This window comes from Anomalospiza imberbis, chromosome 6 (assembly GCF_031753505.1).
Source record: "Anomalospiza imberbis isolate Cuckoo-Finch-1a 21T00152 chromosome 6, ASM3175350v1, whole genome shotgun sequence".
Classification (NCBI taxonomy): Eukaryota; Metazoa; Chordata; class Aves; order Passeriformes; family Viduidae; genus Anomalospiza; species Anomalospiza imberbis.
Window position 1 is genome coordinate 2,532,764 of NC_089686.1, and position 27,097 is coordinate 2,559,860.

At 58.4% G+C, this 27,097-nt stretch overlaps 1 protein-coding gene across 2 annotated transcripts; it reads right to left on the minus strand.

Moving 5' to 3' along the window:
• Positions 1 to 197: 197 nt before the first annotated feature.
• NID2 (nidogen 2) lies at positions 198 to 15,865 on the minus strand. 2 transcript variants are annotated; one of them, XM_068194876.1, is made up of 22 exons: positions 15,650 to 15,865; positions 14,618 to 14,926; positions 11,063 to 11,295; positions 10,450 to 10,823; positions 9,728 to 9,877; positions 9,405 to 9,650; positions 9,008 to 9,208; positions 8,661 to 8,879; positions 8,205 to 8,348; positions 7,329 to 7,457; positions 7,103 to 7,246; positions 6,901 to 7,020; positions 6,586 to 6,819; positions 5,637 to 5,873; positions 5,312 to 5,533; positions 5,019 to 5,188; positions 3,857 to 3,986; positions 3,107 to 3,278; positions 2,488 to 2,645; positions 1,809 to 1,932; positions 1,054 to 1,166; positions 198 to 955 (listed from the first exon to the last, which is right to left on the minus strand). In XM_068194876.1, the coding sequence occupies exons 1-22, from the start codon at positions 15,839 to 15,841 to the stop codon at positions 945 to 947; spliced, it is 4,032 nt and encodes a 1,343-aa protein (XP_068050977.1). In that variant the 5' UTR covers positions 15,842 to 15,865; the 3' UTR covers positions 198 to 944. The 2 variants fall into 2 exon arrangements, with proteins under 2 accessions (XP_068050977.1, XP_068050976.1); XM_068194875.1 differs by having other exon boundaries at positions 3,107 to 3,281.
• Positions 15,866 to 27,097: the final 11,232 nt, after the last annotated feature.

Genomic DNA, 27,097 nt, shown 5'->3' on the forward strand with positions numbered 1-27,097 from the left:
TGGCAAATAGGACTTTTGTGTGTGTGTGTGTTTGTCTTTTTCATTGTGTTTGGCTTTGTGTTGAGGGGAATGTTACATAAAATCTTCTTTTCCTGAGGTCCTGCCCTAGGAACAGCTTGCTGCTGGCTTCCTTGCTGCTTCCCCACGCTGAAATATTCCCCTAGAACTGAAATGGTGAAAAACTGAATCCAAAGGGAAACTTAAACCAACCTTTTTTATTCAATTATTGAAGTAACCTAGAAAAAGTGAAGCATTACAACGTAACTGGTATTTCTGAACATGTATTGGTCTACACTGGGTAGGTCTAGGAAGGCACTTGGAAGACCCAACAAGCATGAACAGATCAATTCTAGCATATTCTTCTAATATAAATACTAAAAGACATGCATGGAGGCAGTGGTGAAAACACAGAATCATCCTCTGGAAAATCTTCAATGCCTTTGCCACATCCCATCCCTGTTCTGCAGGATTTTGGAGCACACACAGTCTCTGTCTTCAGGGCTGTTTGTTATTTAGACCCAGCAATTTACTGCATCCACATCTTCCCATAGGCACTTAATTCTTATTTTTGGATAAAGGGACCTCTTGGTCAGATTGTCAAAACTATGAAAAATGAATCCATTCTTCTTCCAATAAAATAAAACATTGGAGTAAAAGAAAACAAAAAAGCTACATTTTAAGTCTCCTTGCATTTGAGAGTTTGAGTCATGGCTTGAGCTTCCCAGGAACTTTTTTTTTGGTGATATCTCAACATTTTCCACTTGGTAAAAAAATACAGTAGTAAAGTCTTGAGGTATAACTATAAAAAATACTTGAAAATCTTTTGCAGGAAATCAGTCATCGGCCTTAGTGAGGGACTTCTCCCCCCTCGTATGCAGTGACAGTTCTCTGGGTGTGAAATTCCTCTGGGTGCAAAGATCCTTGTTTCCTTGAAAATGGAGTTACTATTTCCTGGCTGTGGGGAGAAATGGAGGTTTTTTTTTTTTTTTAGTGTGTCAGGCACCCAGCAGCCAGCAGAACTCAGGAGGGGATGGGGTTTGGGTGGGTTTTTACCTCCAGGGCAGTAGGGATAAACTGCTGTGATTCCATAGAGGTGGGATCGCTGCTCTGGGAGATACTCATCAGTGAAGGAGCCTGTTTCTTTATTTACAGCTATCACCCCATCCCTGGTGAAAAACGGGGAAGAAGTGTTTTATTCAGCTATGAAACTGGGGGGTTTTCCCCTACTTATGTGTGTTTAAGAACAGGCAGATGGCAGGCTTGGTCTGAACACCTGCAGGACAAGTGGAAATAAATTTGCCCTGCAAAATCCTCCTCCAGCTCAGTCAGTGCATTTCTCTGTGGTGATGCAGCCACAGAAAAGAGCCTTCCAAGGAGAGATTATCTCCCTGAGAGTCTCCTCCAAGCGTGGCAAGCCCTTAAGTGTTTGTTGTAACCTAAGATTGGATGGGAGCTGTGAGAGCTTCCAGCTGGAGTGGGAAGAGAGGCGAGTTCCTGCTGCCGAGGCAAAGGGAACGCCTGAGGACAGGATCTTTCCTTGGACCTCATCTACATCCAGAGACTTGAGCCAAGTTTCAGTAAAAAAAAAAAAAAACCAACCCACTGTTTCTGTCCCTCCCAGGGAGCGGGGCTTGTGTCTAAACAACTCCTCTGTGCTGAGATTTACAAGCAGGTGTTGCTGAAGCCATGCTCAGAGACCCAGGAGAGCTCTGGGGAGGATCCAGGATTTGGGAGCAGGCTGGGATTCCTCTCAGGGAGGGGAGCTGAGCATTCCCAGGCATGTAGGGGTTGGGTTTTTCCCTGCTCACCGTCTCCAGTCCGTGTGGTAGAAGTGGTTGGCGTAGCTGACGATGCTGAAGGGGTAGTTGAGGTTGCTCTGGATGACGCGCCGGCCGGTGCCGTCTGGGAATGTGCATTCCAGGTGCTTGGTGCCTGTTCAAACACAAAATATTCCTCATCCCACTGGAAATGCCACACCAAATATGTTCTCTGTATTTCACAGACTCACAAGGATCACAGGACACCCCAACAATCCCACCCTGGGCATCCCTGGCAGCTCCTGGAGCTCTGGCAGCCTTGGGGCTGTGCCCATTCCCTGGGGAGCCTGGGCAGTGCCCAGCACCCTCTGGGGGAAGAACCTTTTCCTGATTTATTACATTTTGAAACGGCCTTTCAGCCTAAAGACGTAGAATCATAAAATTCAGGGTTGGAAAAACTCCCTAAGACCAAGTCCAGCCACTGTCAAGGCCACCAGTGCTCCATGTCCCCACATGCCACATCCACATGGCTTTTAAATCTCTCCAGGGCCAAGGACTCCACCACTGCCCTGAGCAACAACATTTTCCATGAGGAAGTATTTCCTAAAATCCAATCTAAACCTCGGCTGGCCCAGCACTGGAGCCCACAGGTAGCACTGGGCTGAAGACATCCAGGATTTTCCCTCGAGGCTCAGTGTGACCTTCTCTGATCCATCCTTGGGGGCATTACCTGCGTCTGCCCAGCACAGCAGCTTGGAGAAGGGGTCAAAAGTCAGGCCATTGGGCAAACCAATGTCTGTGTGCACCAGAACCCTCCTGTTGGCTCCATTGACAGTGGAAGTTTCGATCTTGGGAGCTTCACGATTCCAATCCGTCCAGTAAAGGTTGCTTGGGAAATAATGCACAAACAGGGCACACAGCAGTAAGGAGTGGTGGGAGATTATCCTGCTTCTTGCCAGGAGCAAGGACTGGTTTTTCCCTTATCAGTGCCTAAACCATCTTTATTTGATTAGGAAAAAACCTCTCCGAGCAAAGCAGAGCAATATTAGAGATGTTTATGACCCAAACTCCTGCAGGCAGCAGCTCCTCGACGAGGGCGAGTCTGAGGAGCAGCACATTTTGTATCCCAACAGCACCCTGGAGGCACAGCTTTTCAAAATAATCTACGTCCTGATACTGAAACAGCACTTTGAGCCAAATCTCAAATTATTCAATAAGAAGAGGGGCTGGGGAGCGGAGCCAATCCCTCCTAGAGGACGTGCAGGGTTCAGGACGGGGCCCTGGCACGGCCGAGTTCTGCACCTTGCAAAGCCCAAACCCAAAATGCCCGCGGGGTTTCAGCGGCTCACCCTCGGACGGGGTCCACGGCGATGGCGCGGGGGTTGACGAGCTCGGTGTCGAAGAGCACGCGGCGCTCGGAGCCGTCCAGCCGGGCCCGCTCGATCCTGTCCAGGCCACTGTCCGTCCAAAACATGGCCCGGCGCAGGTGGTCCACGGCCAGGCCCTCGGGGCTGATCAGGCCTGCTGGGAGATGGCCACGCTCACGGTGGGGAAATGCTGCTCCGGGATCCCTCAGGCATCCCCAGCCCAAAGGTGAGGGATGGTGATGCCTTAAGGCTTTAACTTTTATATATTCCATGTATTTGTAATCCTGCAATTCTTTAGCGCATAACTGAACTACAGTGTGAGCTGCTGCTTCCCCATTTTGGGCAGGCACAATTCCTCTCCAGGCCTGGCAATCAAGGACACCTCACTGCCTCAGGCCCCGAGAGATGTGAACAAAAGTGAGTTGGGGAGCGAGCAAACTTCAGGTAAATGACTGCATTGCCTGAAGCCGTAATTGAAAGATTAACCCCCAATATGCAAATGGACCAAAATTATAAAAGTGTGAAAATGCATAACCTGTTGTCCATTTTTGGGTGTAGCCCCTGGGTGGGCTTTGCCTGCCCAAAATGTGCCTTCAATAAATATAACCATTTTTATTCTCTTAATTTTGTCCGGCCTCTGTTTTTCTGTAGGCATCCATGGGAGGAGCCCGGAGCTGCGCTGGGAAGAGCAGGTGTGGCTTTGGGCAGGTGACACTGGGGATGGGAGCACACCTGAGCTGATGATGGTCTCTGGCTCGGAGCCTGGCTCCAGGCCCGCCCGGCTGATGGTCCGGCCGGCCACGTCGGTCCAGTAGATCATCCTCTCCCGGCAGTCGTAGTCGATCCCCACCACGATGGAGCCCTGCCAGGGTGGGGAGAGGGACATGGGCTGAGATCCAGCCAGGAGGCTCAGGGAGAAACCTCAACCCATCAGCTGGCACCGAGAGCTGCCTGGGACACGCTGCAAGTGGGGAATGACACTCAGATCCCATTTCCCCAGCAAAACTCTGCTCTGCTCCCACTGCACCCCCCAGGCTGAATCCCTCAGCAGAGGATTTTAGGCCAGCTGGTGCAGGCTCACGCCCACATCCAGATGGATTTGAACCCTTTGCCTGAAGGAGAGGGTGCTCCAAGAGCAAAGCCAGCCCGGGGAATGACCTTCAGGATGGGGAGAGGGAATACTTGGCAAGGTCCTTCACTTCCCCAGGGTGCAGGGAGGGTCCTGGCCCAGATTTCAGCGTTCCTCTGCCTTGGTCTGGCCTGGCTGGAGCGGCGCATGGCCACGCTCCAAGGGGAGTCCAGGGAAGGAAAAAAGGCCAGCCCTGCAGCTGGAAATCTGGGCTGAGACCAATCCTGGAGAGCTCTCGGAGCACCTGAACTCCTTCCCTTCATGAGCAGTCCCAGGTCTGGGACCTGTCTCTCTGCTGGGGATGGCTGGAGGGAGGTAAAAATAGAATCCATACAATCCCAGACTGGTTTGGGTTGGAAGGGACCTTAAAGATCATTCAGCTCCACCCCTCCTATGGGCAGGGATGCTTTCCACTATCCCACGCTGCTCCAACCAAGTCTTGGACACTTCCAGGGATGGGGCAGGCACAGCTTCTCTGGGCAACCTGTGCCAGGGCCTCCCCACCCCCCAGTCAATAACTTCATCCCAATATCCCGCCTAACCCTGCCCTCCACCATTGGGAAGCCATCATCACTTCTCCAAAGTGCCACCAAGGCAGCCAGCACAGCCAATGTCCCCAGATACCAGCATCAACCCTCGAGAGGTGACCCCCTCACGCCCTGACAAGTGCTTCAGAGAGAGGTGAAAACACCAAGGGACAGCACCAGCCTGTCCCAAACTCCCTCGGTGCTCCTGCACCCCATCCCCACCCCAAGGGTACCGTACATGCAGGGAGAGCAGGGTCTTGGCGGCCTCCTTGTGCAGCCGGGTGCCGTTCAGCGGCAGGTAGCCAATCTGCTGGCCCTGGGCATAGAGCAGAAACGTCCCCGTGGCCGGTGGGGACACATCGGGCCGGGGCTCGGGCCGGACGCTGGGCGGGGCGACACTGGGCAGACCTGGCGTGTCGGAGGGGACAGACGCGGCTCAGGTCGCGTCGTCCCCTCGGCTCCGCGCCCGCAGCGGGGCGCGGTGCCCGCGCCGTCGGCGGCCATGGTCACTTTGGGGCGCTGGGCTCTTACAGGGCGGGGTGGTGCCGGGCTCGGAGCGCGTCCCCGGGATCTCCCTGCCGCTCTGCTCCACGCACCAGCAGTAGCCGCTGTCCCCGTGGCACTGCAGCGGGGTGAAGTCCCCGCTGGGGTCACACTGTGGCACGTACTGGTCCCCGCGGGGGCTGCCCCCGTAGTGCTCCAGCAAACTCTGCCGCCAGCGCTCGCACATGCTGGGGGGCCGCTCCGTGGGCTCTGGCACGGGAGGGTGACAGTCACCACCCCATTCGGGGTACTCAGGGCTTTGCGGAGCCCTGTGTCCCCCTCTCCCTGCTGGCCGTGCTCCCCGGGCACTGACCTGGGCTCCCGCAGCGTGGGGGGGTGGTGCCCGGTGCCGTCCGGGTGCCGGCGATCTCCTGTCCGGCGGCGTCCACGCACCAGCAGTGCCCGGAGCTGCTGTGGCACTGCAGGGGCCGGTACCGGCCCTGCTCGTCGCACTGGGGCACGTGCCCGTCGCCCACGGGTGACGGCCCCGGTGGCACCTCGCGCGGGTACATCCGCGCGTGCTCGCAGGGCGTCAGCTGCTGGATGGACTCTGCCGGCGGAAAACGTCCCCACCCCGGGCTCAGGGGGTGCCACCGGCTCCCCTGGAGCCACTTGGCACCTTGGCACCACTTCTCCCCTGTCTGCCAGCACCCCTTGGTTTCGGGCAGGGGCCAGGCCTGCCCCACTCCAGCCCCCTCGACACCCCACAGCTGCTCCCTCCATCATAAGTTGACACAGGAGGTGGCCCAATGGCCACAGCCACTGTAACCCCATGGGTCAGGGCACCCTAAACACCCAGGAGCCCCTCAATGCACCCCCTTGACAGCACCCTGCCCTCAGGGAAGCCCCAGGAGGGTGCTTGGACAGAGGGTCACCGAGTCACAGAATCCTTAGGGTTCGAAGGGACCTCTGGAGATCCTCCAGTCCAACCTCCCTGCCAAGGCAGGGTCACCTGGAGGAGGTGACACAGCAATGTGTCCAGGTGGGTTTGGAATATCTCCAGAGAGGGAGACTCCATACTCTCCCTGGGCAGCTTTTCCAGGGCTCTGCCACCCTCAGCATTAGGAAATTCTTCCTCATGCTGAGGTGAAACTTCTCAAGTTTTAATTTATGGCTCTTTAGTTTATGGGTCCCCTCCACTCGCTGCGGCCCCACTGTCCCCACGCTGCTGGCAGCCGGGCCGAAGTGGGAAGCCATTGGGACACCAGCCAGATGCCCAAGGAGCCAACCCTGCTCCCTTCACCCCGGAGAGTGTCACTGACCTGGGCTCCCGCAGCGTGGGGGGATGGTGCCTGGCGCCGTCCGGGTGCCGGCGATCTCCTGCCCCGCGGCGTCCACGCACCAGCAGTGCCCGGAGCTGCCGTGGCACTGCAGGGGCCGGTACCGGCCCTGCTCGTCGCACTGGGGCACGTGGCTGTCACCCAGGGGTGGCACCTCGCGCGGGTACATCCGCTCGTGCTGGCAGGGCGTGAGGCGCTGCGGGTTCCCTTCCGCCGCTGGAAAGCCAGAAAAGAGGAGAGTGAGGCTGAGGAAGCTGTGCCAGGCGCAGAGGGCACGGGGCTGAGCGGGCACCTCACCGTACGTGCACTGGAAGCCGTCGCCCGCGTAGCCGGGCCGGCAGCGGCAGGAGAAGGAGCCCGGGATGTTGTAGCAGATGGCGGCCGGGTGACACGGGCTTTCGGCACACTCATCCACGTCTGTGCAGGGGGAAGATGGGATCAGCTGGGACAGGGACACCCGGACAGCTGTGGTGCGGGGTCCCTCCCGTGCCCACCTTACCGGAGCAGTGGATGCCATCGCCGGTGTAGCCGGGGAGGCACTCGCAGGTGGCGCGGCCGTCACCACGGGACAGGCACCGCGCCCGGTCCCCCGGAGCGCAGGGGTGCCGCCCGTCCTCGCAGGGGTCACTCGCCGGTGCCAGCGCTGTGGGGACAGGGGAGGGCTGGTCAGGGCACGTCCATGGGGCGCGGGAGTCGGGGACACCCCAGTTGGGGTCAGCACTTACGCACACACGCCTGCCCGTCCCCCGCCGGCCGGTAGCCGCCGCGGCACTCGCAGCGGTAACTGCCCGGCACGTTCAGGCATACGGTGAAGGGCCCGCACTGGCTCAGGCCTTCGGCACACTCGTCCACATCTGGGGAAAGGAGGAGACACCGGGCACCCCAATGGTGGTGGGACACCCCCGTTTTCAGGGTCTGGCTGCTCGTGGTCTGACAGGGAATATCCTGCCCCACGCTGCCCATCCCATATCTGTCACTGAACTTAATAAACTACAGAATTAACTTTCTAATCAGCTCAAAATAGAAGGGAAAAAAGAACAAGATCGCTTTGGGTGTATAGTTTTGACAAAGAAGCATTCGTTCAAGGCACACCAATATTCTCAGCTATTTGTGATTTAAAACTTGGTTTCCTTCTCCTTAAATTAAGTGATCAGATTGGTCACTTAACCTGGGATTTTAGGAGAAGGAAACCTGTTCCTTATTGAAAGGCAGGATCCTTGAATTCCTCGCCAGCATCACTATGCAGTGCCGCTCACTGGCACTGGGCAGCTTCTTATGGAAAGGGACTCTAAAATTGGAAGGTAAATTTGCAATGTGAAGTTCGGAGTGACAGGAAAGCAGCAACGAAGCTGGCTGGATTCATGAAACGGGGGAATTATTTTTCCATTGGTTTTGCTTTTTTCCTGTCCTTTTTTACCCTCCTCTTTTTTGTCTGCTCCTGGAGCGCTTCCCCAGGGACCTCCAGCACCCTGCCTCAGTTTCCCCCATGACATGCCTGTGCTTGGGGAAGCTCTGTGGGTGCTGTGACATCCCAAATACCAGTGACCACCTTGGTGCCTGATGGGGCACAGATCCAGCAGCTCCCCCCACGCCCCGCTGACCTCGGCAGCCCCGTCCATCTGGGTGGTAGCCAGCTGCACACTCGCACGTGTACTCTGTGCCCACGCCGGGCTGGCAGCGCGCCGGTGCCTCACACGCGTGGGAGCCATCGTGGCACGGGCTCACCCCGGGATTCTCAGCATTGTCTGCAGGCACACAGGGATGTTGGGGGGAATAAAAGATGTGGGAGTCACAGGGAGCGACCATCCCCACTTACACCCGATGCAGGCATCACCACTGTGCTGCAGCACCGCTGTCCCGTGCAGGGAACCACGGCCGTGCCACCCCCACCACGCCAGCAGCGCTGCAGCTCAAACTGCTCAGAAAACCCCTCCTTTTTGGCTGATTTTTGGAAAAGCCAGCGCACAGCAGCTTTGGGAGACGGCGGCACCCCCCCAGGGGCTGGCACCCTGGACTGGCACACGGATTGGCACCCGGGGGTGGGTGCTGGCGCTCACCTCGTGCCGGGCCGATGCGGGCGGCCAGGGCGTAGCGCAGGACGTGCTCGTGGCTGTCGAAGAGGGCGAAGGCGCGCGCCACCGAGAGCCGCTGCCGCGCCGGCAGCCGCGAGTGCGGGCACCCCGAGAAGGTGATGTTCTGGCGCAGGCGGTAGGACAAGGTCTGGTTGGCGGTGCCCGCGGCCACCACGTATTCCCGCTGGCCTGAGGATGTCACGGCTGCCGGATGGCACGGAGAACGCCGTGGGATGTGGGAGAAACGGTGTCAGCATCGATGTGGCTGGGATGCTCTCAGGCATTCGGGGGTGGTGTGTGAGAAACTGAAGGCAGGTGAGCACAGGTCTTACCTGAGCTGGAGTAGGAGTAGAGTTCCTCGTAGGGAGTGATGTGGACGGTGACGTTCTCTGGCAGGAATGGCACCTCACCCTGGATGTGTGTCCTGAGGCTTAAATAATTGTCCGGCCCCAGGCCCTCGGCCGTCTGAGTGACCTGAACTGTCTCCCCACCGGGGTAAAACGTCACCTCCAGGCTCTGGGTGAATTCAGCGCCTGGGCAGGAAAAGGAAACGGTCACCATTTGCAGGGACAACCCCAAAGCGTCCTTCCCATGATGGGGTCACAGCGAGAGGTGAGCGCCAGCTGAGAGAGGGATTGGAGAAACCCCAGAGCTGCCCTGAACCCCTGATCACCCACCCCAAGCAGCCGCACCCCTGGGAGCGATGGCACCTCCCAAATCCCCGCTCACCGGTGATGCTGAAGCCGTTCTCAGAGCCAGGCTCCTCCAGGGCGAAGAGCCACGCGAAGAGCCCCCCGACGGGCAGCAGGGGCAGCAGGGCGCGGGCAGCGGGCTGGGGCACCCCGCTGATGGCCGTGTAGGCTCTGCCATCGCTGCCCACGATGTAGGCGTGCAGGTCCACGTCCTGGAAGCGGACGGACGCCCGTCCCACCCTCAGGCTCCCGCTCACCTTCCCGTTGAGGCGATGCACGGCCCCTGGGTGGGGAGATGGGCACCCCTGGCAGCGGCCACCCAGGCACGGGCTGCCCGTCCCCGCCGCCCGCCCCGCGTACCTTCGGGCAGGCACTGCCGCCCGTTGCCGTAGAAGGTGGCCCGGCAGTGGCAGCAGAAGCCGGCGGCGTAGTCGGTGCAGAAGGCGTGAGGGGAGCAGCGCCCGTGGTGCTGGGCACACGTCTCCTTGCTGGCTGCGCTGTAGGTGAACACTGGGGACAAAGGGGAAACGCTTGGGGACACAATGACAAAGCCGCCCTTCACAGGGGGTGGGTGCTTTGCCTTCTTGGCCCCAAAAGCACCTCCTGGAAATGAGCCAGCTGGCAGCGGCGGTTCCCAAGAGAGTCACCCGGGATGCAGAGGGGTGGTGGAGGGCTTGGAACCTGTTGCCCGATTTCAGGCAGATCTGACAGAGGGCACGAGATCAAATTCCTGATGGTATTTTTGGGAGACAGCTGGCTGGGGACGGGGCTCTGCTCCCCTGGGCACGTGCCACAGCGGCTCCACAGCTGGCTCGGTGGCGGGGAGGGTGGCAAGGCCAATTCTGGGACCTGTCCCCTGAGCTTCCCACCCCATCCCATGCTCCAGGCTTCCCGCCTTTCCCTTGGCAAGCCCAGCGGGCAGGGCTGGCTCCAGCAGCCCCTTGGCAGCGGGATGGGGCTGAGAGGAGGAGTTGCAAGGGCAGCAACTTTGGCCGCTTGGGACGGGGTGAACTTTCCAGCCAGGGAGCCACCCCCACTCGGTCGCTGTCCCCACTGGGTCACTGTCCCCTGTGGCCGCTCACCGTCGGGGTTGAAATGCACGTCCTCCTCCACGCCCACGCCGTGCTGGCCGGAGCTGTACGAGGAGGGGTTGGCAGAGTAGCTCTGCCCGGTGCCACCGTCCCCTCTGGGCTGCAGCCAGCGGCTCCGCTCCTGGGTGTCCCTCCTCCCGGGGACAAAGCCCAGGAGCACCGGGCTGTGGGATCCGTGGCTGGGACGCTGGGCCATGGATGTGTGGCTGGAGAGGGGGTGGGGGTAGCCGGCAGTGCCAGGGTTGGGGTGCTCAGGGGGGCTCTGAGGCACAGCAGGAGCAGCTCCCTCGCCACCCCCCGGCTCCACGTGCTCCGTGCTGCCCACGCGGAAAACCCACACGCCAGGGATTCCCGTGTTGCTCTCCCTGTGGACACAGCACACACGAACATCATCACAGCCAGGCTGGGAAAGCCACCCCAAAAGGTGGCACCACCCCTCCAGGGCCCTGGTACAGCTCCTGTGCATGTGGGGCTGAGCTCCTGATGCAGCCCAGCAGCCCAAGGTCACTCCCCAAATATTTCCAGGCTGTATAGGGCTCCAGGGCTGGGAGAAGGTGACCCTGCTCCCCCTGCCCACACTCACAGCTTCCCAGGTTCCACTCACCTCTCCAGGTTCCTCAGAGCCTGCTCGCTGCTGGCCAGGCTGTGGAAGAGCCCGTCCCGCTTCGGGTCATCGCTGTCCCCCCAGCTGAAGCCCACCCTGGCTGGCAGCTCCAGCTGGACGTTGTAGGACTCCTTGGGCCGCGTCCCCAGGAACTGGAGGCCACCGTCGGGGTAGAGGAAGATGGTGTAGGTGTCCTCATCGTTGTAGGCTATGACTGCCTGGAAGGTGTTGAGCTGCCAAAGGGAGAGCAGATGGATGGATGGATGGATGGATGGCACGGAGGGGCAGGAGCACAGCAGAGGAGTGAAGGAAGGGGAGCAGGGATGTGAGAGGCAGCCCCACACACACCACAGGGCATGCAACCACCCCAAAAGGGCCCTCCAACAGAGAGCAGCTCCATGGAGACAGACTGGGAGAGCTGGGTGTGCTCACCTGGAGAGGAGAAGGCTCCAGGCAGAGCTCAGAGCCCCTTGCAGGGCCTGAAGGGGCTCCAGGAGAGCTGGAGAGGGACTGGGGACAAGGGATGGAGGGACAGGACCCAGGGAATGGCTCCCACTGCCAGAGGGCCGGAATGGATGGGAGATTGGGAATTGAGAATTCCTGGCTGGGAGGGTGGGGAGGCCCTGGCACAGGGTGCCCAGAGCAGCTGTGGCTGCCCCTGGATCCCTGGAAGTGTCCAAGACCAGGTTGGACAGGGCTTGGAGCCACCTGGGGTAGTGGAAGGTGTCCCTGCCCATGGCAGGGGTGGCACTGGATGTTCTTTAAGGTCCTTCCAACCCAACCATTCCATGATCAGGCTGCAGAGATCTCCTGGGGAAGAGCAGGAGCTGTGGCCGCTCATGCCCAGCCAAACCCTGAGTGTCACATCCTGGGAAGATGCTCAACATCCTCCTAGGAGCCCAGGGCACAGCCTGGCCACTCCCTCAGTGCAAGGGTATCCCAGGAGCATCCCTGGCCATGTAACCTCTGCACTAGGAGCCCCTCACTCCTGTCCTCCCACTGACACCCCCCTGCTCCATCCCATCAGCACCAGAGGAAAACCCACACCCCCCCGCTCGTCCCTGAGAACAATTTTAGCTCGGTTTCCTCCGGAAAAAACATTCCTGTGCTCCCGGCTTCCCATACATCCCGCTATAGGCAGGCTGGCCGCCTGCCCTGCCAGCCCTGCGAGCCTTGGGGCCGTGCCAGGCAGCGGCACCGCGGCCACAACCCCCGGACGGGGAGGCTCCGGAGCCAGCACTGCCCTGCCCAGCCACCCGACAGACAACACACACGCTCCAAAAACGCCGAGAAACCAACCCCACACAGCTCCTGCTCCTCCTGCTCCAAGCAGGGAGCTGCAGCCCTTCCTTCCCACCGAGCCGCTGGAAGCAGCACGCAGGGAACGGCGCCCGAGCGAAGGAAAAGTGATTGAATTCCCAGCTTCACCCCCGGAGCAGCGGGAGGGAGGCTGGGGGCTCCCCCCACTCCACCCCCACAGCACCAGCCCTGATTTTGGGGTGCAGGGCCCCCGGAGCATCGCTGGATTTCCTGGCAGCCCCGCGGGATATAAAGAGCCTTGTTGTGCCTGTCACACACTCGGGCATTCAGAGACCCCGAAAAGGCGGCCAAAAAGCTGGAGGGGGGTGGAATAACCCCCCTGCCCCCGGGGCTGGATTCCTCCCCCACGCAGCCAAATCGCAGCAGCAGCTGCAGGACTCATTCTGCCTTGGGGTGGGTGGCCAGGGGGGACACGCTGGGTGACATCGATGTGCGAAGGGAAGGAGGGGGGAAGCCCCCAGCAAAGAGCTGCAAAGGGCAAATTCCAGCCCAAAAGGGCAAGTTTTGCTCCTACAGAAGCAGACTCAGCCTTGTGCCGTTCTGCAGCCCGGGAAAATGTCACTGCAGGGACCAGGAGCATGTCCCAAGGAGTTGGAGGGGACACGGCCCAGCCAGACCTCCCACCCAGGCAAGACCCCCAAAGAGGGGCTCTGGGGATCCTCTGCTCCCCGTCTCAACCCAGTTTTCTACTTTTGGGGCTCAAAAGGGATTAGCCATGTCTTTCCAGGGCAGGGGGAAAGGCTTTGGAGTCAGTCCTGGTTTTGAGCAGCAGGAGGGCAGCGTGTCCATAAACACCACATTTGGTCAGGGGGAAAAAAAAATGGTGTTTGGGGAGATTTTTAGCAGTTTTGGCGAAGGGGGAGCTCAGCAAAGCACAGGCATAAGCCGCATTTCAGGAGCTTTCCCTGGAGCTCCTCGTTTCCAAACAAGACCGGTTTCATTTTAAAGCCTGATCCAAAATTCTCAAGAGGGGGAAAAAACCACAATGGGGAAAAGAAGAGAAGGCTGCGTTTTCGATGGCCATGAGGTCACTGTGAGGCCCCTAATGGCATCTCTTCAGCTGTTTTCCCAACTTTTAAATGAGAGGAAAATATGTGCCTTGTCTCCTTCCAAGCCTCAGCTTCTTGCCTTGCTTGGCTTCCCTCTCGGCAACGTGCCACCAAAGGGCCCCGGAGTGGGGGGATGGCTTCTGGTGGTCCTTGAGGACCTGGTGGCTGCTGCTGGGCTTTGGGGGAGAGCCCATCACCCAGCTCTGGGTGTCCATCACCAGAGTTTTCCTCGTGCAGCTCATCCTTTTCAGCTCCTTGGAGGCCGTGCAGCTGGCGGAGCGTCGCTGTCACCTCCTCAGCACGTCATCAGCCTGATGTGACAGCTCATGACCCAGGACAGGCAGCGCTGAAGGTCCACCCACACAGGAGCCTTATCAGCCCCGTGGGTGGAGAGCACAGGTCACCCCCCGAGCTGGCAGACCACCTATGAGCTTGTTTTCCAGGCACAAAATCAGCCCACGGTGGAAATTCCAAAGCCGGTTGCTCACCAGCAGCGCAATCAGCACAGGGGCAGAAGGAAGGGCCAGCCCCGAGCCACCAGTAAAGGTCAGGAGCACAATGGGTGACCTAAACCAGGGCCTCCCCCAGCTGCCCCCAGCCACCCTCTGCCCTGCAAAGCCAGAGCTACCAGCACTGGAAAGGTTTGTCTGAAAAGAGTCAGAGTCGTGGAATGGTTTGGGTTGAGGGGATCTTAAAACTCGTCCCATTCCACCCCCTGCCATGGCAGGGACACCTTCCACTGTCCCAGGTACCTCCAAGCCCCAGTGTACAGTCTGGCCTTGGACACTCCCAGGGATCCAGGGGCAGCCTCAGTTTCTCTGGGCACCCTGTGCCAGGGCCTCACCACCCTCACAGCCAAGAATTTATTCCTAACATGTGATCCAAGCAATGTGAAGCCATTCTCCCTTGTCCTGTCAGTCCATGTCCTTGTTCAAGCACCTCCAGCCATGAAGGCAACCTCTAAACCTCTTCTGGTCAACAACCCCACCACTGCCACAGCTCTGATCAGAGGGGGAAAGCTCCACGTTCCTCCTGGTGCTCACCCAAGGATGGATGGATGGAGCCTCCATCCAGCTGCTCAGAAAGAAAAGACCCAGCATTTTGGGTATCACACAAGAGAAACTCATGAAACTCATCCTCCCGTGACACGTAGGATGGGCATCCAAGCTCAGCCCCTTGGCCTCACCTTTGTGGAGGGCCCAGTGTCCTGGGAGAGCTCCTGGTAGGCGCCCACCTCCTCCCAGGTGGCAATGAAGGCATTGGTGGGCACAAAGGCGCCAGCAGAGCGGGGAAACCCGGCCTGGATGTATCCCACAGCCTGGTCCAGCACGTCCCGAGAGTCATCCTGCCGATAGTAGATGTTCCCTCTGTCCCCAGAGGTGTCCAGGTCGGCCAGGAAGGGGGCGATGACGGGAAAGTCTGTGGGGAAATCGTCATCCACGTACTGGGTCTCCCTGGGGAAATCCTGGGTGGAGATGACCCCGTTGGTCCCCACCTGCAGGGAGAGCGGTGCAGGGTGCTCAGGAGCTGCAGAGGTGCCACCACTGCTGGTCCCCTTGCCCCGTCCCCCCCTCCTCGGTGCAGTGGGGCAGGGGGCTGAGAGCCCTGAGGCCGCGTGGCCCCATCCGGCCGGGCAGAAAACAAAGACCTCGGGCTTCTCCGTCCCCCAGGGAGCTGCGGCTCGGGGGCCGTCCCAGCTGCAGCCGCTGCTGGCGGGGGAACAGCTGCGGAGGAGAAAGCCCTCTTGTTCCTCCGCAGCCAGAGACACCGGGCAGGAGACCGCGGGAAGGGGGAAAGGATGGATGGATGGATGGATGGATGGATGGATGGATGGATGGATGGGGAAAACACGTGCGGTGGGACAGTGAAGGTGTGCATGGAGGGGCACGGGTGGGCAGGAGGAGGAGGAGGGGGTGTAAAAGCAGGGCAGGAAGGGGGTGAGTGGGAGGAAGGATGGAAGGATGGAGGGGTGAAAAGCCAGAGGGAAGGAGGGATGGTGGGACAGAAGGATGGAGAGAAGCAAAGTGGGAAGATGGAGAGAGACAGGGCTGGAATGAGGGAGGGACAGAGGGTGGAGAGATGGACGGAGTGAAGATGGAGGGACAGAGGGAGATGATGGAGAGAAGGAAGCGGGGTAGGGAGTAAGAGCGGCCGGGGGGAAGGAGGGCAGGGAAGGAGAAGGGAGCAGGGAGCGGGGCCGGGGCCGGGCGGGACTCACGTAGAGGCGGCGGGCGGCGCGGCCGTAGAGGCGGAGGGCGCGGCGGAGCAGCAGCCCCGGCGAGCTCTCGTCGTCTCCGGGCCGGAGCCGGGCATCGCCGCGGGCCGGGCCGTGCGGGAGCAGCCCCGGGCGGGGCAGGGCTGCCCCTACCGCCAGCACGGCCGCCAGCACCGCCGCCGCCACCGCCCGCATCCCGGCACCGGCCACGGGAGCTCCCGACGGAGCCGAGCGGGAGGAGCCGAGCGGAGCTGAGCGGACCGGACGGGGCGACCCCGGCCCCGCGGGGCGGGACGGGGAGTAGCCCGAGGGGCGTGGCCAAGCAGCGGCCGTCCCCGTCCCGGGCCAATCAGATCTTACCCAAAATCCGGCCAGGGCTGAGGCCCCCATCACCCCGGGACCGGCCTCCCGGGGGGAGCGGGGTACCACAGCGGCGGTGTCCCGAGGGGGCATCCCGGGAAGGAGAGTGGTGCCCCCCTCTCGGTGCCCCGCGGCCCCGGAGCCCCCCATCCCCCCCCGGCTCGCCGCGACGCCCCCGGGGCCGGGCCCGCGTCCAGCCGGGGTCGGGGCCGGGGTCGCGGGAGGCTCTGGCCGCTCCCCGCTCGCTCCCTCGGATCCTGCTCCCTTGAGCCGGGAAGAAACGTGACTCCTCATCCCCAGGGGAGCCGCGGGGGGAGGACGCGGGCAGCCCCCGGCCAAAATCTGTCGTGCAGCTCAGCTGGCAGGCGGTCAGCGAGCGGCCCCACGCACGCAGGGCCGGGCGCGGGGTCAGCGCTGTTTATCCTTTCTCTGTCCCATCATCCATCATCTCCAGCTCCGCAGTGACCGATGGATCGAGGAGAACTCCCCGCCTTTGCGTCGGGGGGTCGGGGTGGGAGCACCCACAGTGGTGGAGGGGAGGAAGAGCTCAAATCCCGACAGCTGCACTCCATGAGTGCTCCTGGAAATCCGGGCTGGGAGCAGCCAAAAGCTCTGCTCCAGCTTCCTGGAGCGTTTTCCCCTTCCCTGGCCTGGAGTCTGTATCTGTCCCAAGGCACAGCCATGCCCGAGGAATGCCAGATAACAAGGACTGAAGTGTCAAACCCCTGTAGGCTGTCGAGAGAAATAAATCAGTGACACATTCATGGCATTCCCGACAGGAATCCTCACACGGGAAGCAGCTGGACATCCTCCGCCCTGTCTATTGCAGTGACAGCAATTTGTCACTGTGGCCCCTGTCCCCTCCATCCTAGCAGAGTGGAATCCACTGCATCCTGCTCACCCTGGAAAGCAGCTCCCACTGGTGCTGGGATTGAGCTGGTTTGGAAGTCTGGCTGTCCCAGGGAGTGTCACTGCCGGGGCCACATCTGGAGAAGTCACTGCCCCTTGGCTGCAGGCAGCTGGCTGGCTCCAGCCCCTGGAAGGAGTCATTTGCCTGGCCATGGAAAACCATTAGGACTTTGAGCGGGGTCCAGGCCAGCTGGACACGATCCGCAGGCTGTGAGGATCTTCCCGTGCCAAAATGTGGCTTTTCTTTGAAGCTCAAACACCTCCATGGCTCTCCAGGGAAATTGGGAGCTGCAGGGGGCCAGCAGCTCCTCTGCCTGGTGAGATCCCAGCTGGGATGTCACTCCCATGGGGAATGGTGGCATTTGGTGGCACCTCGGAGGTGGCAATGGGCAGAGGGGGCAGGAAGCAAGGGAGGGAAAGGGAGGCAAGCCTTGCTGCTCCATGAAATCTTTGGGGGGTATTGAAAAGCCAAACCACAGGCCCTGAGAATCCTCTGGACAGAGAAGGAGGAGCTGCCAGGCTTCCCGCAGTATTTAGGATGCTAAAAAGTGAATTTTCCCAACTCCCTGAGCCAGACTGGCACCAGTCCGCTAAAAAAATGGCAGCTGGGGAGAGCTGGAGTCCTAGCCTGGCCTTGGGAGCAGAGTCCTGCTGGCATGGGCATCCCTGTGGCTTTGGGAGAAGCTGGGAGCCTTAGTGGGGATGGGAGCAGGGATTGGGATGAGGAAGAGGATGGAGACAAGAAATAGGATGAGGATAAGGATGGGGATCATGATGTAGATGGGGAGATGGGAATGGGACAGAGACAGGGATGGACATTGGGATGGGGACAGGAACAGGGATAAAGATGGAGACAAGGATGGGGATATGGATGAGGATGGGATAAGGATGAGGATGGGCAATAGAGAATGAAGAGGAAGGTGAGGAAAAGGGCAAGCTTGGGGACGTGGATGGGCATAGGAATAGGTTTTGGGATGTATATGGGATTTGGGATAGGGATGAGGATGGGGCTGGGGATGATGATGAGGATGAGGCTGGGGATGGGGACGAGGATGAGGCTGGGGACAGGATATGGATGGGGACAGGGACAGGCTGTGCTCGTCCACACCCTGTGCTGGGAAGGGAGGTGGCACAGGGACCCTGTAATCACTTCCATGTGCCTCGGCAGAGCCTCTGCCTGCAGAGTCCGTCCCTTCTCTCAGCTTGGGAATAAAAACAATCCAGAGCCATTTCCTGGGAGGCATTTTGGGCAGAAACAGATGTGCTGACATTATGGAAACGGGGGAAGATCCGGGATGGGGCTGAGGATGGATCTGTCCCCCACCAGGCGCTCCCAACTCCCTGTGCTAAACTGGGAAAACCTGGTCACACTCCTGCCAGATGTGGCTGCCGGGGGGGGGGGTCCTGCTGAAGGCTCACCTTCTCCTGGGCTCCCAGCGAGGAGCAGGAAAAGCAGAGGAATCCCTGGCTCCGAGGCTGCTGAGGCAGGAAATCCCGGCAGCCTCTCCCCGAGCCTGGCAGGCTGGAATTTCAGCAGGCTGGAATTGCTGAGCCCCCGCAGCCGGCAGAGATAAGGGGAGCAGCAGGAAACGTGCACCTCTCCCGGGGCAGCCAGGAAAGGAAGCGTGATTCCCGGGGATGGGAGCGTGGCTGGGGCTCAGCACGCAGCAAAGGCTCGCAGGATGTACCGGGGCCATTCGGTGCTTTGGCATGTTTGCAGGGAAGCAGGGCTGGGGTAAGAGCAGGGATTCAGCCCGGGCTGGATCAGCAGCGTCCCAGCCAGCTGGGTTAGTGGGTCACTGCAATAAAGCCCTTGGAGCATTTCTCCCCCTGCTCAAGGCCAGAGGATTTGGCAGGAAGGGCCATGAACCCGTGCCTTGCACATCCCCGTGGATCCTGCAGGGAAGGGCTCTCGCAGGGAGAGGGCTGTGCACCCCTGAGCTCCCTGGAGCAGCACCAACAAAGGGTTTGGCCTCCTGTCCTAAGAAAAAGAGAAGTCTCAGGGGACCTCCCTTATAGAGTCATGGAATGGTTTAGGTTGGAAAAGCCCTCTAAGATCATCCAGCACTGCCAAGGCCACCACTGACCCCTGTCCCCAAGTGCCACATCCACACAGCTTTTAAATCCCTCCGGGATGGGGAATCCACCACTGCTCTGGGCAGCTGTGCCAGGGCTGGACAAACTTTTTTGTGAAGAAATTTTCTCAATATCCAATCTAAACCTCCCCTGGCACAACTTGAGGCTGTTTCCTCTTTCCTGTCCCTGTTCCCTGCGAGCAGAGCCTGACCCCCACTTGGTTGCCCTCTCCGTTCATGGAATGCTAGAAAGAAAATTCCTCCGTCCCTAATAACTGAAATCTGCTGGATAATACCAGCCAAATGTGGCAGCAGCATTTCTGAGGCTCTGTAAAACCGGACAGAATAAAACCAGACCCCATCAGCTGCCCCCTGGCCCAGGAAGGTGGGCACAGCCCTGGGTTTGAGCCCAACCCTCAGGAGCCATCTGAGAACCCCCAGCTGGTGCCTCGCTTTCCAGCAGCAGGAACAAGCTCTGAGCTGTGCCAAGGACAAAGGGGGACTCTCTGGGTGGCTGTCCCCCTTCTGTGGGGTGGCACTGCATCCCTTCAGGCCATCCTGAGGGATTTCTCCATCTCCCTGCCTTCCCTGCAGCTGTTTCCTTTCCTGGGAGCATCCTGAGGGAGCTGACAGCAGGGCAGGTTCCCCCCAGCACAGCACCCAGCTCTCCACATCTCCATTTTTGGGAACACTTCTCATTAATTTTTGCTCTCAATTCCTTGACTCAGCTTCGCCTCATGACTCAGCACCTCCTCGCCCTGGCCCGCTGCAGGGACACAATTCCCAATGGATCCAGGGATGGACACAATTCCCAGTGGATCCAGGGATGGACACAATTCCCAGAGGATCCAGGGATGGACCCACCTCCCAGTGCATCCAGGATTTGCTCAAGGGCAACCACCCATGCTGCAGGTGATTTCCCACTTGTGACCCAGCCAGGGAGGACCTTTCAGCTCAGGACATCACAGGTGTTGGGGGAGAGAGGTTTTCCTTATGGAGAGTTGGAATTTAGGGGTGCAGCACACCATGGAAAAACAAGATTTTTATAAAAAGAGGGTTTCTTGGCAGCTTGGCTGGAGCAGAAATGTGGGAAAAGGTTTCAGTGCATGGAGAGGAGGAAAACCAAGTTGGATGAGGCTCAGAGCAGCCAGGCCTAGTGGAAGTTGTCCCTTCCCATAGCAGGGGTTTGGAATGGGATGAGATTTAAGGTCCCTTCCAACCCAAACCATTCTGGGATCCCAGGATGAAGCTGCTGAATCCTCTCCGCTGGAAAGTGGAGCTCAGATCTCCCAGCACCCCAAGGAGCTGAAGACTCACAGGATGGAAAAACTCTTTCTGGGACGTCTGAGCCCCAGCCCAAAGAAACACTCCAGGTTTTACGGTGTATTTTAAGACATAAAGGTAAAGAAAAGTTTTGGTTTTTTTTTTTTAAATCTCTGGGGCTCTCCTTTCTTCCTTCCTTCCTTCCTCTCTCTAAATATTGCTGCAAAGCTGTTTTTACTCCAGCAGTTGCCGGATGAGCGTGAGGAGCCCTGCGAGCCCCCGGCACAGAGCTCGCAGGGAGCTCCGAGCCCTGCCTGACACTGACTGATTCCTGCTCCCCAAGATTAGCCACCAGTTCCTTATTTGGTCCAGGCTCCAGCAAATTCCCTGGCAGAGGGGATTGCATCTGCAGGCAGAGCAGCCCGGATGGGTTTGTACTGGAGCATCCGTCAGGAGGGAGCGGGTTCAGAGCAGAGATAAAATCAGGGTTCAGAGCAGAGATAAAATCAGGGGCGTCTCCAGGGAGTCTCTTGTTCATCCCTGCAGCACAAAGCACAGCAGACACACATTGCCTGTCCCCATCACTCTCCAGAGCACAGAATCAGAGCAGAATCACAGAATTCCCTGAGCTGGAAGGGGCCCACAGGGATCAGAGTCCAGCTCCTGGCCCTGCCCAGACACCCCAACAGCCCCACCCTGGGCATCCCTGGCAGCGCTGTCCAAAGGCTCCTGGAGCTCTGGCAGCCTCGGGGCCGTGCCCATTCCCTGGGGAGCCTGGGCAGTGCCAGCACCTCTGGGGGAAGAAAATTTTCCTGCTATCCAACCTAAATCTCCCTAACACAGGTCTGATCCTGTCCCATCCCAGGGCTCTGACCCCAACACGTGCTGGACTGAGCTGCTGCAGCTTTGAGACCCTTCCTCAGGTGTTTATACTGAGAGTCAAGAGTTTGCTGCAGAATTAGGCTTCATTTGTTGCATGGATTAGGTGCCCTTGGAATCTGCCCAGCTTTTCCCCAGCTGGAAGTGGACAGGGAATCCCAGACTAGTTTGGGTTGGAGAGGACCTTAAATCCCATCTCTTTTCATGGGCAGGGACACCTTTCCCTAGACCAGCTCCCGGGGAAGCTGGGATCCCACAGCTTGCCCTGGGAGCAGCATCAGAGCTGGGATTCAGCTCGGACAAATCCAAGTCTCACCCCAAAACCTCTTCCCAGCTCATCTCTCCTCGCCTGACCTCCTGGGGCCTCCAGCCCTGACCCCTGCAGCCCCCGAGGGCTCGGGGGTGACTAATCCCAGCAATTAGCCTCGTTCCCTGCATTTATCTCCTTCCTGCCTTTGTCTCCCTCTGACAGCTTCTGGGAGCAAATCCGCTTCCAGCCACATTTCCCCGGCTCCATCGCCCCTGCCAGCCTTTGTCCCTGGGTGAAGAGGTTATCCCCCCCCGACACGTGTCCCCTGCATCTGCTGTGCCCCAAAAGCAGCGCCGAGGTCACCGAGCCCCGGCAGGACCCGCTCCGGCTGCGGCCGGGAGGATTTGTTCTTTCAATTGAAGACGGATGCAGCCCCGGCGGCGATTCAAGCTAAAAGGGATTTTAGGGCTGAGCGATCCGGCTAAATGGGGACAGAGGGCTTGGGGTAGCTGGAAATTCAATGGGGAATCGCGGGACACATGGGCAGCACATCTGGGAGCTGCCTGCTCCGCCCAGCCCGGCCCCCGGGACAGGCTGTGCTCCCACAGGGGAGCTCCGGGGACACACGGACATCCAGAGGGATGGAAATCCCCACATGTGTGGGGTTCACAACTTTTCCATGCCTCAAGCAAGGAGCCAGCCAGCTTGGATTTAATTGTTATGTTCCCTGAGATTTTATTTTGTTTTTTTTTTTAGTTCAGGATTCTTCTCCCCTTAAACTGAGATTCAAATCTTTTGGGGAATTTTTCCCCCAAGGAGGTATGGGCTGCTCACGAAGGAAGGAAAAAAGAGCCAGAGATACAGGGGAGAAAGGATGGAGAGAAGGAAGGATGGATTTGGGTTGGAAGAGACCTTAAGAATCATCCCATTCCAACCCCCTGCCATGAGCAAGGACACCTTCCACCATCCCAGGTGCTCCAAGCCCTGTCCAACCTGGCCTTGGACACATCCAGGGGCACCCTATGCCAGGGCATCACCACCCTCCCAGCCAGGAATTCCCAATTCCCAATCTCCCATCCATCCCTGCCCTCTGGCAGTGGAAGCCATTCCCTGGGTCCTGTCCCTCCATCCCTTGTCCCCAGTCCCTCTCCAGCTCTCCTGGAGCCCCTTTAGCCCTGCAAGGGGCTCTGAGCTCTCCCTGGAGCTTCTCCTCTCCAGGTGAGCACCCCCAGCTCTCCCAGCCCCGCTCCAGCCTTTGGAGCAGCTCCGTGGCTCCTCTGGATTTGCTCCAAATCCAGCTCCACGTCCCTCTGGTGTTGGGGGCAGCACTTTCGCTGGGCACGGCTGCGGGGATGGAGGGGAGGAGAAGGAGCGGAGTGGGGCGGGGAGCGGAGTCGGTCCTGGAAATCCCGACAATCCCGACAATCCCGACAATCCCGACAATCCCGACAATCCCGGCGATCCCGGCAATCCCGGCGATCCCGGCAATCCCGGCGATCCCGGCCGCTGCCGCCGCCTGCCGCCGGCAGCGGGACACGCAGCACGCACCGGGGGACACACGCACCCGGGGACACACGCACCCGGGGACACACGCACCCGGGGACACACGCACCGGGGGACACACGCACCGGGGGACACACGCACCCACGGGCAGCCGCCCATCCCCGGCGGGACCCCTCGCTGTGCCCCCCGGTGGTCCAGCCGCGACCCAGGAGATGCGCAGAGCTGCACCCACCCAGCCCGGACACGCTCCGGGCCCCGAACAGGTGTCTGCTTCCCGGAACTTCCCTTCCCCTTTTTCCTTTCCTTATTCCTTTCCTTTCCTCCCCCTTTTCTTTTTTCCTTTCCTCTCTTTTTTCCTTTCCTCTCCTCCCCCTTTTTCCTTTTCTTTTTTCCTTTCCTCTCTTTTTTCCTCTCCTTTCCTCCCCGTTTTTCCTTTTCTTTTTTCCTTTCCTCTCCTTTTCCCTTTCCCCTTTTCCTTTTCATTTCCTCTCCTTTTTCCTTTCCTTTCCTTTTCATTTCCTCTCCTTTTCCCTTTCCCCTTTTCCTTTTCATTTCCTCTCCTTTTTCCTTTCCTTTCCTTTTCATTTCCTCTCCTTTTCCCTTTCCCCTTTTCCTTTTCACTTCCTCTCCCTTTTCCTTTCCCCTTTTCCTTTTCATTTCCTCTCCTTTTTCCTTTCCCCTTTTCCTTTTCATTTCCTCTCCTTTTTCCTCTCCCCTTTTCCTTTTCATTTCCTCTCCTTTTTCCTTTCCCCTTCTCCTTTTCATTTCCTCTCCCTTTTCCTTTCCCCATTTCCTTTTCATTTCCTCTTTTCCTTTTCATTTCCTCTCCTTTTTCCTCTCCCCTTTTCCTTTTCTTTTTCATTTCCTCTCCTTTCCTTCCCTTTCTCCCTCCCTCCTCCCTCACCCCCTTCAGCCCCCCCATGCCAGGGCTGATCCCTCCCTCCCGAGTTCCCACCCTGCTCCCAGACCCGCTCCCGTCCCTCGCTGCCCGGATCCCCACCCGTGACTCGCCCTCGGTTGTGCTGGAAACGCCACCGAGCCCAAAACCACTTTCCTTCTTCTTTCCGATCATCCCCCGGCCGGGACAAGCCCCGGCCCGGCCTTGTGCAATTCACGGGGCAGCGTTGCTCCATCGCCCCCTTCCTGCCCAGCGCCTCTTTTTTGCTTTCTGCTTTCCTTCCCCTCGTTTTCCTGCCCCTCGTTTTCCTGCCCCGGGCAGGAGGCGGTGCCGGCAGACCCTGGAAAGGCGACAGGAGGCGGTGCCGGCAGCCCCTGGACCCCTCCAGGGCACAATTCCCAACTTCGCAGGGTTTTTATTCTCCTCCGGGACGAGCCCGCAGCTGGAAGCAATCGGCGGGATTGCAGCCGGTGACTCAGAGCGGGGCTGTTGCCTTCCCGAAGCGACAGTGGCACAGTCAGGATGGGGGGACGCGGGGAGCAGCCCTGGCTGCATTTATCAATTTAAATCGGGGAGGGGTTTGGGCGTGTCTAAGATGCTCGGTGTATCTTCCCGGAAAAAGAAAAAAAAAAAAAAAAGCCTCAAAACACCCCCCAAAAAACAAACAACCCCCCCCCAACAAAACAAAAAAAACAAAGAACAACAAACCCCAAACAAAAAAGAAACCTCAAAAAACAAAACCAAAACAAAAAACCAATAAACTCTCAAAAAACGAAAAACGGGGAAAAAAAATCAAAAAAACAAACAAAAAAACCCCCAACAAAACAAAACAAAAAAAGAACGAAAAAACCGCAAACAAACAAAACAACTCCAAAGAAACCGAAAAAAAAACCCCTAACAAAACAAAAAAAGAATTAAAAACCCCCAAAAACAAAAAAAGAAAACACCAAAAAAACCCCAATAAAACAAAAAAAACCAACAAAAACTGTTCTAAGGAATGAAAAATCCCGGGGTATCCCCAGCGTGAGGGTTCCCCACCCTTGTTCCCCATCCCTGGGTGCCACCCCAAGCTCTCAGTGCATCCTTTTGGCAAGGGCAGCACCTCCTGCCCACGCCAGGGAGCTGTGAATGCCCAAATCCCGCCGCCTGGAAAGAGTGAAAGGCTGAAATCCTGTTTAGTCTGGGGGAAGCAGGGCTGGGAACAAGTGGGAAGGGACCCCGGGGAGGGGAGCGGGGTCCCCAGGAAGGGGAGCGAGGCTGGGATGGCTCTGGAAGCACCAGGCAGAGGCGAGCCAGCGCTCCCGGGCAAGGAAGAGGCTTTTCCCTGCAGAACCCTCCCAGCCCGGTTTGCTCCACCAGGGAATGTCCAGCAGGAGCTGCCAAAGCCTCAGCGCATCCCTCCAAACCCTCCTCGGCTCTAAATCAGGGTTTTCAGACACCAGGACAAACATTTCCAAAGGGAGCGCTGAGCTGCAGGAAGAAAATCCCGTGCTCCTGACAAAGGGCAGGCGGACGCGGCTCCTCCGGGCAGCAGCGGCTCTTTGGGAAAAGCCAGGCTTGGAAAAAACTCGGCACAGCAGCAGAGCAGGCGCTCCTCACCAAAATCTGGCAAGGACAAGCTGCAGGGAGTCAACAAAAGCTTTTTGGGAAAAAAAAAAAAAAAACAACAAAACAACTAAAATTCCTTGTGGATGCTTCAAGTTTTTCCAGCTCTTCATTTGTCTCTGGGTTTTGTGGCTGCTTTTTCTTCCGCTTGGGGTTGTTTTTATTCCGTTTTTTTTATCCCCCATCCTCCTCTCCAGCAGGAATGTGACCAGCCCGAAGAGGGTCACGTCGGAAGCGTGACGAACGGGGGAGATTCGTCATCCGTGGTGATGAGACTTTCTCCAAATAAATTTCCCCTCCTCTAATAGCTGCAGTTTATGCAAATGAACCCAAGGAAGAGCTAATTGGGGATTTGATGCAAGCTGGCTGCCCACGCCGGTTCTCTCCCAGCGGAGATGGAGGAGGGAGGTGAGTCTGTGGTTACATTCCCGGCTGGACACTTATCCCAGCCCCGAGCCTGGCTCGAGGGATCCATCCCTCTCCACAGAGAAGGATGGGCCCTTGTTGGAACCCTGGATGCTGAGAATTTTGGACTGTCTGTGTTAAAAGGCACAGACCCTCAAGAGAGCAAGAAGAAGGAGCAGCCTCCACCCTAAAACCTCCATCTTGCTTTATATTTATTACTATATTCTAAAACCTTAAACTCTCTCTACAAGGCCTCTTAAGAATAAACTGTCCAATTAAGAAATGACACCTCAGTTATTTTCACTTTTAACCCAATAACCAACATGCCCTGCCCCGCAATGGAGACTTTTTTATCCAGTGACACAAAACCACCCAAACCCATGGAGAAGAAGGTGAAGAAGGATCAGCTCCACCCTAAAACCTCCATCTTGCTTTATATCTATTCCTGTATTCTAAACCCTTAAACTCTGAGTTTCCCACCCTGTGACATCACACACTTCTATCCAGACTCCACACCCACAATCCCAGTTCTGTCATTCCGTTTTGGAAGCTTCTCCACGGCCTCAGGTCAAATGCAGAGTTCTCTTGGGGGTCTGTGCCTTTGAAGAGAAAAAGTCTAAAATTCTCAGCATCCAGAGCCCCAACAGGCACTGTGGTTGGCCATCCTCAGCATCAGATCCTCCAGCAGCAGGGGAAGGAATCCAGACCAGGTGAAATCATCCCCTGCCCACCTGCTCTGACACCCCCAGCCACACCTTCACTGGGTGGGTTCCTCCTGTGCCTGCTCCCAGAGCATCAGAGCCACAGTCAGATGGTCCCAAAAAGTCCCTTCTCCACCCCAGAGTTTCCCCGTGGAGCAGTGCGAGGTCAGGAGCAGCAGCACCCCCTGATCCTTCGGGGTTTCCAGCCACAGCTGCTGCAACCGGGGGCAGCACCCACCTCCAGAAGGGGCTGGGTTTTGTCGCATTTCTTCCTCCTCCTCTTGCCAAGCATTGAATTGCCACTGAACTTGGCCTTCTGGTGGCTGTGAAGGGACTTTCCCGTGGTGGGGGAGCAGCCCAGAGCTGCAGTCTCTTCCCCATCAGAGCAGACGTGGCAGCGTGCGGGGTCACGGCTCAGCCGGCAGCTGATCCCATCGCTGGCATCGTCACAGAACCCCACAATGGTTTGGGCTGGAAGAGATCTCACAGCTCACCCAGTTCCCACCCCCTGCCATGGCAGGGACACCTTCCACTGTCCCAGGCTGCTCCAAGCCCTGTCCAGCCTGGCCTTGGGCACTTCCAGGCATCCAGGGGCAGCCTCAG